This window comes from Heliangelus exortis, chromosome W (assembly GCF_036169615.1).
Source record: "Heliangelus exortis chromosome W, bHelExo1.hap1, whole genome shotgun sequence".
Taxonomy (NCBI): Eukaryota; Metazoa; Chordata; class Aves; order Apodiformes; family Trochilidae; genus Heliangelus; species Heliangelus exortis.
In genome coordinates, this window is record NC_092453.1 from 13,494,231 (window position 1) to 13,512,878 (window position 18,648).

At 45.1% G+C, this 18,648-nt stretch overlaps 1 protein-coding gene across 1 annotated transcript in view; it reads right to left on the minus strand.

Moving 5' to 3' along the window:
- Positions 1 to 17,445, minus strand: part of TCF4 (transcription factor 4) — a 218,582-nt gene extending 201,137 nt beyond the window's left edge. The window contains exons 1-3 of the mRNA XM_071729830.1: positions 17,345 to 17,445; positions 16,340 to 16,431; positions 14,487 to 14,559 (exon numbers count right to left, since the gene is read on the minus strand). Coding sequence (XP_071585931.1) covers positions 14,487 to 14,559; positions 16,340 to 16,411 — 145 coding nt within the window. The 5' untranslated portion in view covers positions 16,412 to 16,431; positions 17,345 to 17,445. The remainder of the gene's footprint in view (positions 1 to 14,486; positions 14,560 to 16,339; positions 16,432 to 17,344) is intronic.
- Positions 17,446 to 18,648: the final 1,203 nt, after the last annotated feature.

Sequence of the window (18,648 nt, forward strand, 5' to 3'; positions counted from 1 at the left end):
AGGAGGCTTCAGCCAAATAAGCAACCAGGAAATGTGTACTTCCATTTCACAATGAAAGCTGAAAAGGAAGGGTGGGAAGCAGCACCTTCCCAAGTACCTATGGAGCCGGAGATCCATAGTCCTCTTCCCGAAGATTCCCTTCCCTGCCCTCGCTAAAATCAAGGTATTTTGGATTTTATCCTGCTCATTTCCCAGCAGAAGATTCTCAGATAGCACAAAGCAGCCCAACATGGTGGGTGTCTGCAGAGTTCTGCTGATTTATTCCAGTTGTGGATCTGACAGATTATATAAAACCACCACCACTTCCTTCCGCCTGCTATCTATTATTTTTGATTACTCCAAAGAAAGTCAAGGTTAGAAAGTCACACTGCTCAGATAACATTTTCCCCATCAGTTAACTTTCTCATATTTATTAATTAGCTGCCTCTAATGAGGAAAAGAAGTGCGATATTTGCAGGATTCCTGAGTGAGCCAGACACAAGTGTGAATCCCCACCAGAAAAACTGAGCACAGTTCAGAAATGGAGAATTAAGACAGAAAGCAGCCGGAATTTTTGATCATTCTCTAGAAGAACATTTCCAGTTTCACCCATCAGTAAACGAGATGTTCTTCCTTGATGTTCTCTCAGGAAACTCGGATTAAATTACAAAAGACCAAACCCTTTTCAAGTTGAAAATCATTTGAAAATGGCACAATGAATGCAGGAGAGCAAAATAGCTCTTGTATGCAAGCAAACCCATTTTAAGGCAAAATTTGGACTGAGTCAAAAGTCTCAGAATAACTATTTGGAATCTGTTGCCATTAGTCACCGAGTTGGAATAAAATCAAAAGATGCTAATAATGGAGATGTTCATCCATGACTGCAGAGCCACCCTGCCACTTGGAAGGAGGCATTTTAGAGGATGCACTGGTAAGAATGAGATGAAATGGCAACGCAAAGAAAATTTCCTCTCTTCAGGTCCAAAGGAGAATTGTTCCTTGCAGGAAGGGGGGAGGAGGTGTTTCCCTCTCCCGGGAAGTGTCACCCTCCGAAGAGACTCCATTTCACATCTCCTCCTTGGGAGCCAACTGAAATCAATTAACTCTGCAACTGGAACCAATTAACCCTCTAAAAAGCACACCACCAAACACAGTGGCAGCCTTTAATAAGTGTAATCAATCCATAAATAATAACATAAAATGCTGCAGCCAGAGAACGCTTTTCCAGTCTATACGATGGGGGCTCTTGATTCTTCAGGGATGGAAGAACACAGGGGGTTGTGTTCTAAAGAAAACTAAAATTAAAAAAAAAATTAAAAAAGAGAAAGAAGGATTTAGGTAGATCCAAGGGACCTTTAAGGCAGGATTCATCTCATTTAACCCGAGCCATCTAAAAAGCAGGCATCAAGTCACCAAGCTGCCTGTACAACGGGAATGCAGAGACCCTGGGAGAGCCATCTTATCTCAAGCCCTTATCTGAGAAAGGGCTAAGCCTCCCTACTCTGCACAGACCCCTACCCCTCCAGTGCCATCAGCAGCACATAGATGCTTACGTTAGATGAAGATGCCAGCCTGTGAGGGAAGAAGGCACAGGAGGCAAGATGGGTGCCATCTGTGACGGCAGCAGCGGCACCAGCCCCATCCTCCCCTGCCTCGCCTTCAGGATTCCTCCCATCAGCACAACCCCCAGCCCAGGAACAGTCCTACCTCCTACCTCTCAAATAGATTTTTATTTTTTTTTTTAGTCTGTCCTTTTTATTTTTTTTAAGCTTGCTCCTATTTTTACCCAGCATTGTTCGGGTGTTTTGTTTTGTTTTGCTTTCGAATTGATTTCTGATAAATACAAAGGGCAAATTTGAAAATCTTCCCCAGATTATCCATATTTGCTCTAATTTCCCATTGAACGAGGTCTTCCAGACAGCAAGGGACAAGGAAGAGGCTTAAGCAGTAAAATATGATTGTACAAATATTACCAAAGCAGCAAAGCAACTCCAGAAAGGCACAGTGCTTGTGAGCCCACTGCCAGGGGCTTCAGCCTGCCATGCAGAGGCCACCAGAACTTGGTTTTTTCCAGCAGTGGGGATAGGACTGAGCTGAATAAAGGGAAAGAACTTTATATTAAAAAAGAATAAAGCTGCTTCTTTTATAATCCTGCACTTTCTATTTAAGCTCTTTCTATTTCGGATTAAGAAAATACCCATTCTCCATTAGGCGTGGCATTAGGCACTGCCCTGTTTACAAACCTACCACAATTAGGCCCAACAACAGACACAGAAGATTTTTATTTTACATATAAAAATACGTGAAAAAACATTTTTTTTGAACATTAAAATACCATGCTTTTATCACGGAATCTTGGGTTCCACAGCCACACGAGACACTTGGGCATTCACAGGCAGTGGCATTCCGTAAGTGTGCACAAAAATGCAAAAAAAAAAAAAAAAATCCAATCACCTTATCTGTTGTCTGTTTAAGTTTTGGATTACAGCATTTTCAGCTCCTTCCTCTATCCGTCTCCCTTCACTTTGAAATTTAAAATAAAACCTTTGCTGCATCCTTAGAAGGAAAGACTGGAATGAAAGGGAGCAATTTTGAATGCAAGGTTTGAGTTACCACACAGGTCAGATGCAGATGGCCCTATGCTCCAGAGGTGGGGTTTTGCTGGATGTAGGAGAATCCCTATTGTTGCAAGATGTTTCTGCACTGCCCCACACCACACTCTGCAACAGCAGAGCTCCCTAACCTGGATCTGCACTGTAGAAAGGACTAAATTTTGCCCATATGTGCTCAGATAATGAAGGTTTCATGAATTGCAGTATTTTTCCTGTCCTACAGAGCATCAGTACAAGGAAAGAATAAAAAAGAGAGATAACAAAACACCTGGACAAGCTGGGACCTACAAAAAGGTAAGGAGTGCCCACACTGCTGATCCTATAATACTGAAATACCCTGGGGTGGCTGAATTCTCAGAGGACCCAGAAGTAAAGCTCAGGTTGTTATATACAATGTTTGAATATAACTACATTCTTGCACTCCAACTAAATTAGGTTTGTGGTGAAAAAGAAAATAATGACAATTTACTGCCCATAATTTCACTGGTAAGGCTTTTTCCCCCAGCAGAGGAAGGAGCACATCCCTGGGAAGGGAGCATCTCCCGAGCCACACACCCGACAGGAGCCATCCAGGAGCTGCTGAAAGCCATCCCCATCCCCAGGTTCTGTCCCTTTGCCAGGACAAATTCCTAACTGGACATCACCACTTTTTCAGGATCTGCTGAGCACTTCAGGGACAGGCAGGGAGATGTGAAGAAGCATCAGTATTGTCAGACTGACCAAAGTGCTTTAACTGAACCTTGACATGAACCTGGAGCACTCTCACCCCTCTGCTGCCACTCCTGTGAGTTAACCACTTCAGTTTTAAAAGACAGATTAAAGGGAAAAAGAAAGGGAAAAAAAAAAAAAAAAAAAAAGATAAAAGATAGGGGGAAAAAATGAATAGAAACCAAATAGGAATATAAATGAGCAAATTAGGAGAGGGCAAAGAGACAATGTCCATTAGTTAATAAGCTAGTTCATAAATTAAATGCTCTGCTGTGTGATGTTTACAAAATATCTAATTTTAGGAACATGAATTTTCCTCTGTTTATACAAGACACAGTATTTCCTAAGTAAGTAAATCTTTCCAAAGAGTATAAAATCAACAAAGTGATTAGACACAGAAAACAAAAGTTAAGCAATGCAGTTGCTAACAATTCTGTCCCTGCAGAATGAAGTATTATCTCCTCTTCCATCAGGTTTTAACACATCATTTTTCCTGCTTGACTCTGAAGGACCAAATACTCTTAAACGAAGTTGACTTAGGAGAGCCCAGATTAGCACAAAGAACCCAAGTGGGCCCAAACAATACGAGCTTGAGGCAAACCAAACCCAAATGCTCTGGCAAGAGACAGCAAGGAGTAGCTGATGGTTGTGAGTCCCAGCATGGCAAGCTCAGTTTGTAAGGTCTGAGCAGAAACTCTGCAGCAAAAGGAAAGGTACCTGACAGTCCCAGCAGGACTCACAGGGCATGATTTGTGGCAGTAAAATCAGGAAAAAAGTATTTTCCAAGTTGTTGCTTCCCTTTCTCCCTCAACCCTTTGCTGCAAACCTTCAGATGCTTCAGAAAAAGTACCCCAGGACTCTAGGATGGTCTCCTGGCTGCAGAACTTAATCAAGCTTTCAGGCCACTGGTTTTCCTTTTAAGAGAGACGTGGAGGATCTGCCTTATCACGAAGGCAGCAGCCTCATCCCTGCCCTTCTCTCACTATCTGCAGCATTTAAGCAGTTCCAGGGCCTAATGGACAGGAGTCATCTGAGGATAAGGAGCATTTATTCCCAACACAATGCACCTTGGGCAGCACAGCTCTGAAGATTTACTCTGCATTTCAGTATCAGTCTCTAATTAAGAATGCAGATCTTTAAAGAGGTAAAATTAACAGTTACTGCTGTATTTTAGCTGTGCAAGCCACCTTCACTGCTGTCCCTTCTTCCTTTAACACAAATCCCCTCACAAAGGAGGAAGGATGTGCCATGGAGCCTGCAGGACACCCCCACATCCCCTTATCCCAGGACAGGTCACCCCAAAAGCCACAGAGACAGCCCCAGCCCTGCATACCCAAACCTCTGGAGAACCTCTGGTGTGTGCACTTCCAGCACTTCCAGCCTCTCCTCTGGTTTTCCAACTGGGAGCTGTGCCCCAGGAGCAGCCTCAGAACCCCACGCAAGGGTCCTGAGGGATTGATTTGGGTTGATTGGACTCACAGAACAACTCCCCCGGGGGCTCCCAGTGTCTGTGCCAACCTCCAGCCCAGTTCTGGCGAGTTCCAAACTCGTCAGGAAGGTTGGTGATGGAAATGCTGACAGAGCCTCCAGTCCAGTGGCCCTGGCAGGTGCTCCCACAACCCCAGGACATAATTCAATCAAGCTTTGGGCTGACGTCACGAAGCACAAAACAACTCAAATGCTTTATGACCAGGACCAGAACCCCTGAGATTCAATTAGGCTCTTGATATTCCATCAGGAGTCATACTTAGCTGTTTTTAATATAACAAAACCTTTGTAGCAGTTATTTATCAAGTGGGCTGATCGTATTTAAATGTACAGTCAGAGGGAAAAGTGCCTCGTGCCCTGTTAGCCTGGCAATCCCAAATCTTGAGGAACAAGACAAGCTTTTAGGGAAGAAAAACAGCACCAGGAGAGAGCCTAATTTTTAGATGCTGCAGAACAAAAAGAATCAAATTCCCGTTTTCTTAGGGCTTACATGCACGCCTAAAAATTAATTCAATTATTTCAAATTATTTTGTTTCCCCATTTTGGACCCCTCAAATGAAAATGGCAGAGCTGCTGATTGCTGCGTAACGACTGGAATCACCAATGCATTTTGTGCTTTGCCTTGAGAAGCCAGAGAAAGAGCCCATGGGCCTGACAGGATCTGCTGTAACAGCACCAACCCAAAGGCAAAAACCTCCTCTGGGAAGCCCCCCTGGTTCTGCATTCTTAGGAGTGAAGCACTGTCCAGGCAAGGACCACGGGGGCATCGGGCTGGAGGAGATCAGCTGCTGGGGCTCACCGGGCACACACCTGATGGAGCAGGGCACACACACACACACACACACACACACACACACACCTGATGGAGCAGGGTACACACACACACACACACACACACACACACACACACACACACACACCTGATGGAGCAGGGCACACACACACACACACACACACACACACACCTGATGGAGCAGGGTACACACACACACACACACACACACACACCTGATGGAGCAGGGCACACACACACACACACACACACACACACACACACACACCTGATGGAGCAGGGCACACACACACACACACACACACACACACCTGATGGAGCAGGGCACACACACACACACACACACACACACACACACCTGATGGAGCAGGGCACACACACACACACACACACACACACACACACACCTGATGGAGCAGGGTACACACACACACACACACACACACACACCTGATGGAGCAGGGTATCACACACACATGATGGAACAGGGTACCACAAACACACACGACAGAACAGGGTACCACACACACACACACACAAATGATGGAGCAGGGTGCCACACACACACACACACACACTCACACACGCACACACACTCACACACACACACACAAGTGATGGAGCAGGGTGCCACACACACACACACACACACACACACACACACACACACACAAGTGATGGTGCAGGGTGCCACACACACACACACACACACACACACACACTCACACACGCACACACGCACACACACCTGATGGGGCAGGGTACACACACACACCCACCCCTGATGGAGCAGGGTACCACACACACATGATGGAACAGGGTACCACACACACACACACTCACACACACACAAGTGATGGAGCAGGGTGCCACACACACACACACGCACACACACTCACACACACACACACACACGCACACACACTCACACGCACACACGCACACACACTCACACACACACACACACAAGTGATGGAGCAGGGTGCCACACACACACACACACACTCACACACACACACAAGTGATGGAGCAGGGTGCCACACACGCACACACACTCACACACACACACACACACACAAGTGATGGAGCAGGGTGCCAAGGGTGGCCGTGGCACAGCAGCCAGCTGAACATCCAGGCAGTGTTCAGCCAGGAGAGGCCTGAGCAGCATCTCTCCCGGTGCCCCGCCGAGCCAGCAGAGCAGAAGGCACCGCCGAGTGCCAGCTCCATCAGCTGAACCTCCGAAGCCTTTTCTTTCACCAGGTGAAAAGAAACTCGTTATATTCAACAACTCAAGTCTGGGGGGATTAGACAAATTCCACAAGAGCGCTCGGCAAATACGGCAGCGCGTGTGAGGCGGTGTTTCCAAAATAGATCAATACCCAGCCCAGACAACAATGGATTGCAGCTCCCTGCTGTCATTACTACCAACAGGAGGCTTGAAAGACGCCGTTCACCAGTGACTGTCACAATAGCTCTCACAAGAACAATGCTGTTCCTCTGCCTTCACCTGAAATACTTTCTCACGGCTGAGAAATCCACCCGGCTAAGCCCATTTTTCAATACACCTGGGTGTTTGCTATGCAGATCGACTGCACTCGTGTTTACCTTGGCAGGAGGAGTAAATACGCCAACCTTTCCCAACACTTTGCTTGCTTCTCTAAGTTTGCTAAGGAAAGAAATTACACAACGGCCTTGGAAAACACGAGGAAAATTAGCTAAGGATTCGGAGGTCGCCAGCCCCCCGCTCGGCCAGGAAGCAGCAGGCAGAAAGCTTTCACTGCTAACAGGTTAAAGCAGAAAGCTTTCACTGCTAACAGGTTAAAGCAGAAAGCTTTCACTGCTAACAGGTTAAAGAAGAAAATGTAGCAGGTTAGTGCTGCAAGACCACGGATTTGTGCCCCAAAGTCACGGGTTTAAAAACCTCTGAAGCGGCAAGAGGCAGATTTCAACTTAGCAGTTAATAGCACAGGATGAACCCCACCAAATGAAATTATTCAAGGGACTCTTTTTAACTGTTGTCATCCCTCCTGTCTTCCGAGGTGCAAGAGGAGCTCCAGAGCCTATCCACAGGCACTGGCAGATGGCACAGACTCTTACATGTATATTCATTTCCTATGGCTACATCTCCAGCAGGACACAAAAACCATTCCTGGCTCCGCCAGCCGCCCTCTCCCTCTGACACCCGCCCCAGCTGAACGCAGCAATAACTTGGGCTGAGCAAAGAGAACCTGGGCAGGTTGGGAATCACCTCACCCAGCCCTCAGCAGCCCTGCCTGGACACACCTCAACGTCCTGCAGGAAGGAACCAGCCAGAAACGGGCTCACAGCACCGAGCCCAAGCACCCGCCGGAACCGCTCTCCTCCGCCAGCTCCCCGGAGCCCCCGGAGATGGAGGAACCAGAATTTGGGAAGGCTGGAGTTCAAAAGCTCCAGAACAATAGGCTGCCTCCCATTCAGGACATTAAAAAGAAAAAAACCAAAAATTTCACTCATTTCTACTTCTTGAAATGTGATTTCTAACCCTTTTTAGTCCTCTTTTGATTATGTCCACCACCCTGCTATCACTTGTCTGGGAAAATGTTGGTAAAAGACCTTCAGACCATTACAAACACCTTCAGACCATTACAAACACCTTCAGACCATTACAAGACATACCCTGTTCCTTATGAAACAATTGCAGATCTGTTATCTTGGCTTGTGGGAACTGAGCTAAGTAACATCATGATATCAACCACTGGAAACCACACGCTCGGGGCCACCGGGGCTCTGCCCCTTTTCTGGCTCTTGCAAAGACACAGATTTCCAGACACAAAATGTAGTTTACCATTAGGAGTAAATGTTTGATCTGCAAAGCTTACAAAACGACTTTGTTTATCGTAACAGATGAAAAAAAAAAAAAAAACCAAAAACCAAAACCAAAAAGAATCATTTCAAACTCAAAACAAAACTGTTTATATGACAGCTTTTAGTGCTCCATGATTCTGTGCATTAAAGAGAGATTCAAGCAATTAACAGCATAAACTTTCATTACATAGTTCTATTATATATGTTTATGTGACTTAGCTGTTCATCTGTTATTTAAGTGATTTCCTCGTTACAATAGTATGGGAAAGATATTTGCTGATCTTGTCAAAAAATGCCAAGCAGTTCATTCACAGCATTCCTGGGATCCCAAAGTGTGTGCTTAAATCCCCAGACTTACTAGGTAGGGAACTAAAACAGCAAAACAACTCCAAAATTCAGTACAGGTTTAAATGATGAGGGGGAAAAAATAATTAAAAATAAAAAATTAAAGCACTTTGCACGGTGGCCAAAAAATGAGGTGAAAGATGAAAATCGGTGTGAGCTGGTGCTCAGGAGATGCAGAGCCTGACAAGTCTTTGTGCCTATTTTATGTTTCTTGGGAATTCAGTCAATGGGAGCTGCGTTTGCCTATGACAAAAATCAGTCTGAATTTGGGAGTGGCACGAGTACAAAATCAAATGGGAAGAAGCCAAATTGTACCTCACAAGCTCCCAAATGCCTTTTTTTTTCCCCTGCATCCCTTACTGAACACGTTAGACAAGCTTTGTACTCCTACTTAATTCCAAGTCAGACTGAAGTTCACCGGTTTAACACATACACTTTGTTCACAGATACATTTTATCCCCTGAATAATCTCAAAGATGATTTCTGCTACTGCTAAATTTGGCAGTGGCAGGCACAAACGTCTCCTCCAAGTGACATTTGGCTGGATCTGGCCCCCAAGCATTTCAGTCTCTCAGACAGCTAACATGTACGTTTCTGAATTATTAAATACATCCAGGAAGCTCGACAAGGTAGACACGCCAGGAGCAGGGCAAAAAGTATTCTGAAAAGAAGCTCCAGTACCCAACAGGCACCCGGGAAGTGTTTCAGACACGATTCACTGGGATCCAGTGCAATCTTGTTGCAGAGTATTTGCTTAGACCCTCTGCCAATGAATAAAGCTCATTTTCTCCCAACACCCGAAATCGAAGGGATTTGCATCTTTTCTTTCTTTTTATTTTTTTTTTTTTTTTCTTAAATTACCAAGCTAGGACCTCAGCTTCCAGATTTAAAGCTAGGTGAGTGAGTGTAGGCGGCTGTGTCTCTGGAACATCCCCTGCAGGACACACTCCCTTTGCCCCCGCCAGGAAGATCCCAGCTCAGAAGCCACCTCTCCTCTCTGGAACTAAATATTTAGCTCCCCCAAGCCTGCAGTGCATGGCTCAGGCCAACTCAAATACCAGAGCGTGGGTCTTCCTCTGCCCCCACAGCTCCCTCTTTCCTGGGGCTCGGGGGGGGGGGAGGAGGCTGGAAGGTTTCTCCAGTAAACATAGCTGGGAGGATGGGAGGTAACGAGCATTCTTCTTCCCCTTAATCATAATTACGAAACGGGGGGGATGAAAAATATGGAAGCAGTTGCCTTTGTGTAGCTACGGAGCTACAGCCTCAAGTGTGTTTCAACAGGCAGGAGAGGAGGAGGAGGAGGAGGAGTGTTTCCTTCCCAGCAGAGCCACAGGGCAGGGGCCGGAGGGGCCGGAGGGTTCGGGGTTTGGTGGTGCCCAGGGCAGCCTCACCAGGGTGCTGGGGACACCCCCAGACAGAGGGAAAGGGGTACAACACACAGACACAGCCAACAGCCACACCCCAGCAGGGCTTTCTGGGCTTTCTGACCTCCACCATCCCAGATGTGGAGTTGTGATGGGGTTGCAGCAGCTGTGTACCTGCTGCACCTCCTTGCATTCCTTACTGGTTAAAATTTCTCATGCATTATTTTTTTTTTTTTTCCTTTTGAATGTCACTTCTGCATTATAACCCCCCAAATAAAGAGCATTCTTCCCAAATCCTGCCTGCTAAAGGGTGTATTCCTCCCTAGCACACACAGACATTATTCCTACTGACACTACACACCTGAAGATGCACCTAACCTGAGCAGCTACCAAAACCTTTACAACACAGAGATTGTATTTAACTTCACTTCTTCTGACCAGTCACCAATAGCAGCAAAATTCTGCACCTTCCCCACAAGGCCACACTCCAAAAAAAAAAAAAAAAAAAAAATGAACTGCACATAAAAAAAAATACCCCCTGTATTTGGTTATAATTTACTCACAGACACAGCCAAAAAAAAAAATAAATTCCAAACCCAAGCTGAATTTGTGATTCTCTAAAGATGTATTAATTTGTAATCACTGTTATTCTAATTTAGGACAAGCCCTAATCAAACTAATGGCAAAATTAAAAGCGAGTCTTTAAATCCTTTAAACTGACTGAGCTTCATTCACTGATGGCTGTGCTAGAAGGGAATTTAGATTTGATTTTTTCTGTGCAACACGAGTGGCCAGCAGAAAGAATTCAGTTGTGCTGCTGCTCCTTACACCCACACAACATTCAAACATATACATGGTGGGCAATCCACAACACATGCTTGGAAACTTAGGTAAAATTAAATACTTAAAATAGAAGAAGCAGAAATTGAACATAATCAGGAAGATGTGGGCTTTGATTACCAGTTCGGAAACTGAAATATGCCCAATGTGACAGACCTAGCAAATTCTTTAGCACCACAACTGGGGAAAAGCTGTTTCAAAATCCATTCCCAGAATCAAGCCCCAGCCATCACCATCCTCCCCTTATTGTGAGAAATGATTTTACTGCCGAAGCTAAGGAAAACTATTTGGAAAATTTTAGAAAATCCAGGAAAACTGATTTTATTCTGGCAACTATGCTAAGAAAAGGGGAAAAAAACCCAGGAAAAATAAAAAGAAGAAAAGAAAAACCTCCCTTAATTCTAATGGATGGGTATTATTCAATTGAAGTAACAGGTATTAAATCACTTTACAAATACAATATAAATTCGAGGTAACTGCAGGGGAGTTTTCTTAAAAATAATTTCAGTCTTCAGCAATTCCCCCTGTTAAGGTCAGAGCCTCCAAACCAGCATGGCTGAATTGTTTTAGTGCTCTCTGCTGAACACCTGCAAACATCAAACAAAAACTCCTGGTCCTTTACTGGGTTGACAAAAGCCTTTCATGTGAAAAATGCTCCATGGGAATGTCACGGCTGTGGCTCAGGTTACATTCCTTTCTCCCTTGCAGCCCTCACCATTTCTTGCCATGGTAAGAAGCCATGTTTGGGAATTTAAAGATTAAAAGGAAATGTGGCTTTGCTTTATTTTCATTCACACGTTACAAATCACAACAGAGCATCATATATTAGATGAGTAAAAAGCTATTAAGGTGACTTTAAGCATGAACTATTACCACGCTTCCTGCAGTACAGTTAGTTTCACTTCACTGCTTGGGATTACTTTTCTTTGGGGTCTTTTTTTTTTTTATCTCCCCCCCTATAAGAGAACTTTCGGGTAAATACAGAGGAAGGACATCTGTGGTTCCTCACCCCAGTAAATACCATTTTTAAAAGAGGATCATTAAGAGAGGCTCAGCTCAGGCTTCAGAGGGGCAGGAAGGAAGGAGGAAGAGCAGGCTGCAGCGGGATGGCTAAAATTCCCTATTATCAATCTGCACAATCAGAATAATAAACTGCATTCATCTGGTAGTGATGGAGCTGTCTGTAATGCTGCAGAAAACATCTACCTGCAGCAGCTGCCTGGGTGCTACCCCATCCCATGTGGATGTCTCAAGCCCCGGCTCATCCCGCCGAGCAGCGGGCAGGAGGAAGGCTCTGGCACGGGGCGAGCTGGCCAGCAAGAGCCTGGCAAACAATAGCCACACAGCTCAGGCTCCAGGCCACACCGACACCAGGACCTGGGTTCTGCTTTCAGCTTGTTTGAAAGCACTGGTCCCTGGCTACAAAACTCAACCAACCAAGCACCAGGGGTGTAAGGCAGGAAATTCAGCAGCGTTTCCCCTCCTCTCGCCGCCTGCCACCCAGCAACCAAGCTCCCAACACACAGGACGTGGCCTTTATCAGGAAGGGTGCTTTGTCCCTCACCCACCAGCAAGCTGGGGGACTCCAGCACTTCCACAGTGGTGTGGGAGAGCTCAGGGGCTGTTTTAAACAGGCTCTCTCTCACGACACTACTCGCTGACTTCAGCTCCTTACATTATCTGCATCTCCAAAATGATGTGTCAGAGGCATTTTGGATGGAGAGACAATTAAAAAAAAAAAAAAAAAACCAAAAAAAAAAATGCAATGCAGCCTCTCTATTTCCCTCAGTGTTCAGATGTGCTGCCCTGTGGAATTTCTGATCAAAAAGCCTCCACAGATGAGGCTTACGATGCACTTACTGTACATAACTATCCAGTCAATTGCTGCTAGAGCAAGTGTTAGTTGCAGCACTGACTGGTGTATAAGCATGACAAATTGATTTGTCTGGCCAAAACACTCTTCCCTTCTCTCTAGTGAAAACAAATACAGTGGATGGTCTGTATTCAGTCAAAGCAGTTATTAAAATTATGGAATTCCGAAAAAAAAAAAAAAAAAAAAAATCACAAAAAAATGGGATTAAAATCTTTAGCTTGCGAGACACAAGGCAAATTATGTTTGGAAAGTTATTAAGACCTAAGAGTAAAATTCTCCAAGTCACTCTACGCACCATGCAATCGATTTTGTGAGGATAAAGCAAAAAACATTATTCTTTTCCAAGTCTGCATAGGGTATAATTCACAAAATGAGTGCTCAATAATCGTAGGTGTCTAAAAATGTCTATTACAGGCTACCTTCAAATTAGGAAGTCCTTCTTTGGAAGGAAAAAGTTCCTTGGTGTCCTAGTGCACCTAACAAAGCCGAATGCCCAGAAGAGGTTCCTTTAACTGAGGACAAACTGCAAAGCCCAGGCACGAAACTATAGGCAATGACGTGTTTATATCCAGATATCCACTGGCAGTTTGCAGCGAGGACTTGTCCAAATTTACCATCTGATCCAGAGCAGTGCTCTGTGCCTCACAACACTACGTAGAGTGTGCTGGTATGTGTGATTACCTCTGCTTTTCAAACCCCCCGACTCTCTGCCCCGAGCTGGGTTTGTGTCCTGTCCAAAACACCACATCCTCAAGGCAGGGAACCCTCCTAAACCAACTTCATAGAAGAGTAAGGGAATTTCAAATGCCTGAGTATCTCTGCTTAGTTCTACTCCTAATTTGTCAGGCATATAAAAACCTCTACATAAAAGTGGGGTTGCCAGACACTGATTGCACACACGTGTTCTGCAGCAAAGAGCTCCGATATTTCTTTTGTCATCGCACAGGACTCCTGGTTTTATGGAATGCAAAAGTTGCCCATACACTGCTCCTGCAGCCAAACAAACCAACCAATCCTCCAGCTGAATTGCTGGGACCCTCCAGAACCAGTCAAATATTTAGAGAGAAAATGCCCCGTTTCCCAGCAGGAAAGGAAAGATCTGAATTCACCAAAAAAAAAAAAAAAAATTCCCCCAGCAAAGAGTCACCTCCAAGACTAAGGAGTTCTCTTCCCGGAAGAGGCTGGTGTTCAGACTCATTTATTTATTTAATTTAAGCAGCCTCCAGTTCTTATTCACAAAACTAATTCTCACACAAGATGTTTTGATTATCTTTTCTGCCACACACACGAGACAGCATCTGAAATTGTAAATAAAAATCTCCAGCGCTCGATTTCAAAAAGAAAAAAAAATGTAAACTGCCTCAGCCTTCAACAAAGCTACAGAGAAGTAATTTAGGATTTTTAATTTTTTTTAAACCGTAAACGTATGAAAATACTGTGAAAATGTCCCAGTCTTGGGGAAATAATAATAATAATAATAATAATAATAATAATAGCAGCCAGCACTTAGGAATAATTCCACTAAAATCTGAATGAATCTGCTCCCCAGAAGAGATTAAAACAACCACGACAAAGGTAATGCCTATTGATAAATAACTAACAATATTTCAACTACGTACAAAACAGAAAAATTTACATACTTGAGCCAGTAAAATGTCCACTTGCCAAGGAAGTTGGTCCATTTTTCCCACTGCTCACAGGAGGTGAAAACATCTAAAAAAAAAAAACAACACACAAACAAAGAGGCATTACTACTGGAAAACAAGAGATACCCGAGTCCACTGTTAGTCAAAAGTTGCTTCCACATTCGCTGGGAATGACATCAATAGTTTGTCTCCCACAAAACATCATCCCCCCCAGACCTGCAAAGGAGTCAATATTCCTTCCAGCCCCCCCAGCCCCTCACCACCACCAGCCCGGGCTGAGCAGGCTCCCCAGCTCCCCAAACACCATTCTCTTCCCCAAGAGTTGGAGCCACCCCAGTCCCCAGCAGCATTCTCCAGGCTGGGGCTCACTCCCCTCTCCAACATTCGGGCTGACAAAAGCGGAAAAAAAAAAGTTGTTTGTTTGGTTTTTTTTTGCAGTTGTTGTCGAAACCTTGGCCATAAATGTAGCAACGTCCATTTCCATCCCGCTTTAGAGTTTGCCTGTCATCTGTGAACCCAAATAATAATAATGCAAAGTGCCACCTGCCCTAAATTCTCATTTCGTCTCTACCACAGAGCAATTTGAAGCAAGGCTCTCTCCCTCTCCCCCTCTCTCTCGCTCCCTCTCTCTCTCTCTCTCTCTCTCCCTAGCATTTATTTCGACCCTAATTGGTTTCTCTCTTCTCCGACGTGTCTGGTGGATAATACGCACCTTCCCTGAGTCAGAGCCTGCAAAAAGCCAAGGAACAAATGGAAAAAAGTGCAACAAGCAAAGAGGGGGCTGCAAAGCTGCCTCAGGCTACGTTTCCTGGCCCGACTTCCCCAAGCCATCCCTCCCAAGCAGAGGCTGGAGCAGCAGCAGCAGCCTGAAGCAGCCTCATTTCCACGGGGGGGACAGAGAGGGGCTGGGCGGGGGGCTGCTGGGCTTTAGGAACATCCATGCATCTCCCAGCAAACCCCTGCTCCCCTGAAATAAATAAATAAGGGGCTAGAGAGAGAGTCCTGACATCTTGGGGGGGAAGGGAGGGGATGGGGAGAGGAAGGAAGGGGCTGGGAGGGGGGGAGGGGGAGCCTGACAAAACTAGACAAGTGCACACGTCCGGATTAATGTTTGGCCTTCCAAACCAGCCCAAAGACACAAAAAGTACTTCTTTTTCTTATTTTCCCCCTCCCTCCCTTTTTTTTTTTTTTAAGAAACAAAAAAAAAAAAAAAAAAAAAAAGGCAAGGAAAAAAAAAAAAAAAAAAGCACCGTCCAGCTGGGGGGGGGCTTCGGAAAAGATTGGAGCAGTTTTAATGACAGCAGAAGCCATCTGAGATTTCAGTGAAAACTTTAAACTGAGACAGTCATGGATTTCTTTGCACTTTCCATGTGCCAAAAAATGAAACAAGGGAAGAACTGAAAATAGAATATAAGCAACTAATTAGCAATTAATTAGTTCATGTGCCAACAATGCTATAAAATATAAAGCACAATAAAAGTGCTAGATATTTTTACTAACTAATGATGAGAAATGTTTGAGGGGCGTCTCTTTTTTTAGCAATTATTTTAGCCATCCAAGACATTAAAATAAGCTGAGAACACGATTGCATCTCCCATCACATACAATAAGAAATAATAAAAGGACTCTAATTTTTGCTTTTTTTTTTTTTTTTTTAAGCAAAAAGATATTTACCACGGTTCTAGCTGCTGATTAAAAATTGCCCAATGTACTCAGATCACAGTTTTGTTTTGGTTTTGTTGGTTTAGGTTTTGGTTGGTCCTTTTTGTTTTTGTTTTTTTTAGTTTAACAGATCAGCTAGAAGATATTTTTTACAGCTGTTGTTAATTTCCACCGTTGTTTCTTACCGCACTGAAATCCAGTAAATCACTCAGTTCTTTGTCCGTCCCTAAGGCAGCCATTCGCTGTTGGTGATGCATTTTAGCAAAATCACACAAACCTAGAAACATGGAAATAACCGCAATCAGAAACCCAGTCCCGAGCCTTGCAGGAAACACAGTCGGATTTTTTCAGGGGGGGTGGGAGGCGAGGGGTGGGTAGTTGAGAAGAAGGGAGGGAAAAAAGATGGAGGGGCAGCAAAAACAACAACAACCAACAAAAAGGCAAAAATAATTAAAAAAAAAAAAAAATTTAAAAAGCGATATTGTATTTCCAGAGAGGCGATCGAAACCCGGTAACATCCACTCTAAGCCCAAATCCGGAGGAGAAAAAAAAAGAAAAAGCCTCGCTGCCGGAGCATCATTTATGCAACAGGAGGTTCAGCGAGGAATGAATGAGGATCCCAGAGAAGAAACTACAGCCATCCGCTCCCAACTTTTTCCCTTCTCCTTCTTCCACGCAAAGTAGCGTTGAGAGGCAGAAACGGCAAACAGCGAGAAAAGCAACGGGGGGGGTGAAATAAAAAAACAACACACAACAAGGAAAAAAAAAGGGGGGGAATAAAAAAAAAAAAAAAAAAAAAAAGATGCGAAGTCGCGGGAGGCTCCGGAGGCGCCGGTGCGGAGGGACGCGGGGCGGGGATGGAGGGGCCGGGAGGGAAGCAGGGAGCAGCCCCTGCCAATTAGCCCCAATTTCTAATTTGCGGCTCGGAGAGGAGGGGGGTGTTAATAACAACAACCCAGGAGCGGCTCGGGCCTGTGCGGAGTCATCGGTTCCCTCCGAGCGGCCGGGGGGAGGGGAGGGAGGGAAGGGAAAGGAAAGGAAAGGAAAGGGAAAGGAAGGGGAAGGGAGCGGAAGGGAAGGGAAGGGAAGGGGCGCGGAGCTCAGCCCAGCCGAGCCGAGGCTCCCGGCACCGGGGCCGGAGCGGGCCGGGCCGCCTCCCTCTCTCTCTCCGTCTCTCCCTCCCTCCCTACCCGGCACTGCTGGCTGGAGCCGCAGCTCTCCCGCCCGCGCTGCACTTTTTCCAGGGATTTCGACTTTAAATTTCCCCAGCTCGCTCACATACACATGGCAAAGCGAGTTTATACGAGGCCGCAAATACACGTGATGCGGAGGCTCTGCCAAGAGGAACAATATTTTTTCCCCTTGTATTATCCAGTCTATTTTTTTTTTTTCTCCCCTTTCTTTCTTTCTTTCTTTCGTTATTATTATTCTGCTTTGTTTTGGTTTGGTTGTGATCCCCGCACCCCCCACCCCTCACTACCCCGTTCCTACATCTCAATTCCCAGCCCGAGGTTTTCGCTTTCCAGAGAGCGTTGCTGCAAACTTTGCAAAATCAGCCCCTTTGATTCGCTTTACGCTCAAGTTTCTGGGGACGATGCCAGCGGCCCCCTCCTCCCTCCCCCCCTCCTTTTGTCCCCCCCCCCCCTCCCCGCATGTTATACTTTTTATTTTACATTTTGCCATTGCAGGCCCGACACGCACTCCACACAAAAAAACCCCACCAAAAAACTAGTTCGACTTCATTTTTTTCCGGCAGGAAAGAAAGCCCCGAGTTACCCGCGCTCAGCGTTTGCACCTCCGTGTATATTTCACGCATGTAATTACACGGCGGATCTACAGCATATTTACACACGCGAGCAATTAGGTGTGCACACACACACACACACACACGCCGTGTACTTGCTCCATTTACACGCTTTACACATCCAAATAACTTGCACCTCCTTTTAAACAACGCATCGGGATCGACAATTTAAAAAAAAAAAAAAAAAAAAAAGAGAGGAAAAAAAGATAAAAAAAAAACAACCCACAGACAAGTTACTCTAATAGCAAATTGTAACTTTACCTTAAATGGCCACAAATATGTTCACAATATTCCAAGGGGGAAAAAAAGGAACAAATATAAAAATAAAAATAAAAAAATTAAAAAAAAAATAAAGAGAGGAATCTTCTGCCAAAGTGCTTTATTATCTCACACGTGTGTGACCCTCCAAAACCACGAAAAAGTATTGTGTCAGTCCTGCTCCGGGGTACTCCACAGCTTTACAGGCACCCTACACCTGGCTTTGTTGGGATTTGGGGTTCCCGACCACCAAACGCCCGCCACCAGCTCCCCCACCCAGACAGCCGAGACGCCAGCCAGCCAGCCAAAAAAAAAAAAAAAGGGAAAAAAAAAAAAAAAAAAAAGAAAAAAAAAAAGGTCCGACAACTTTTCCCTCTATTGTTTTTACAAACACATGGTGACTGACAAACTGCGAGCGTCGGGGCGGCTCGG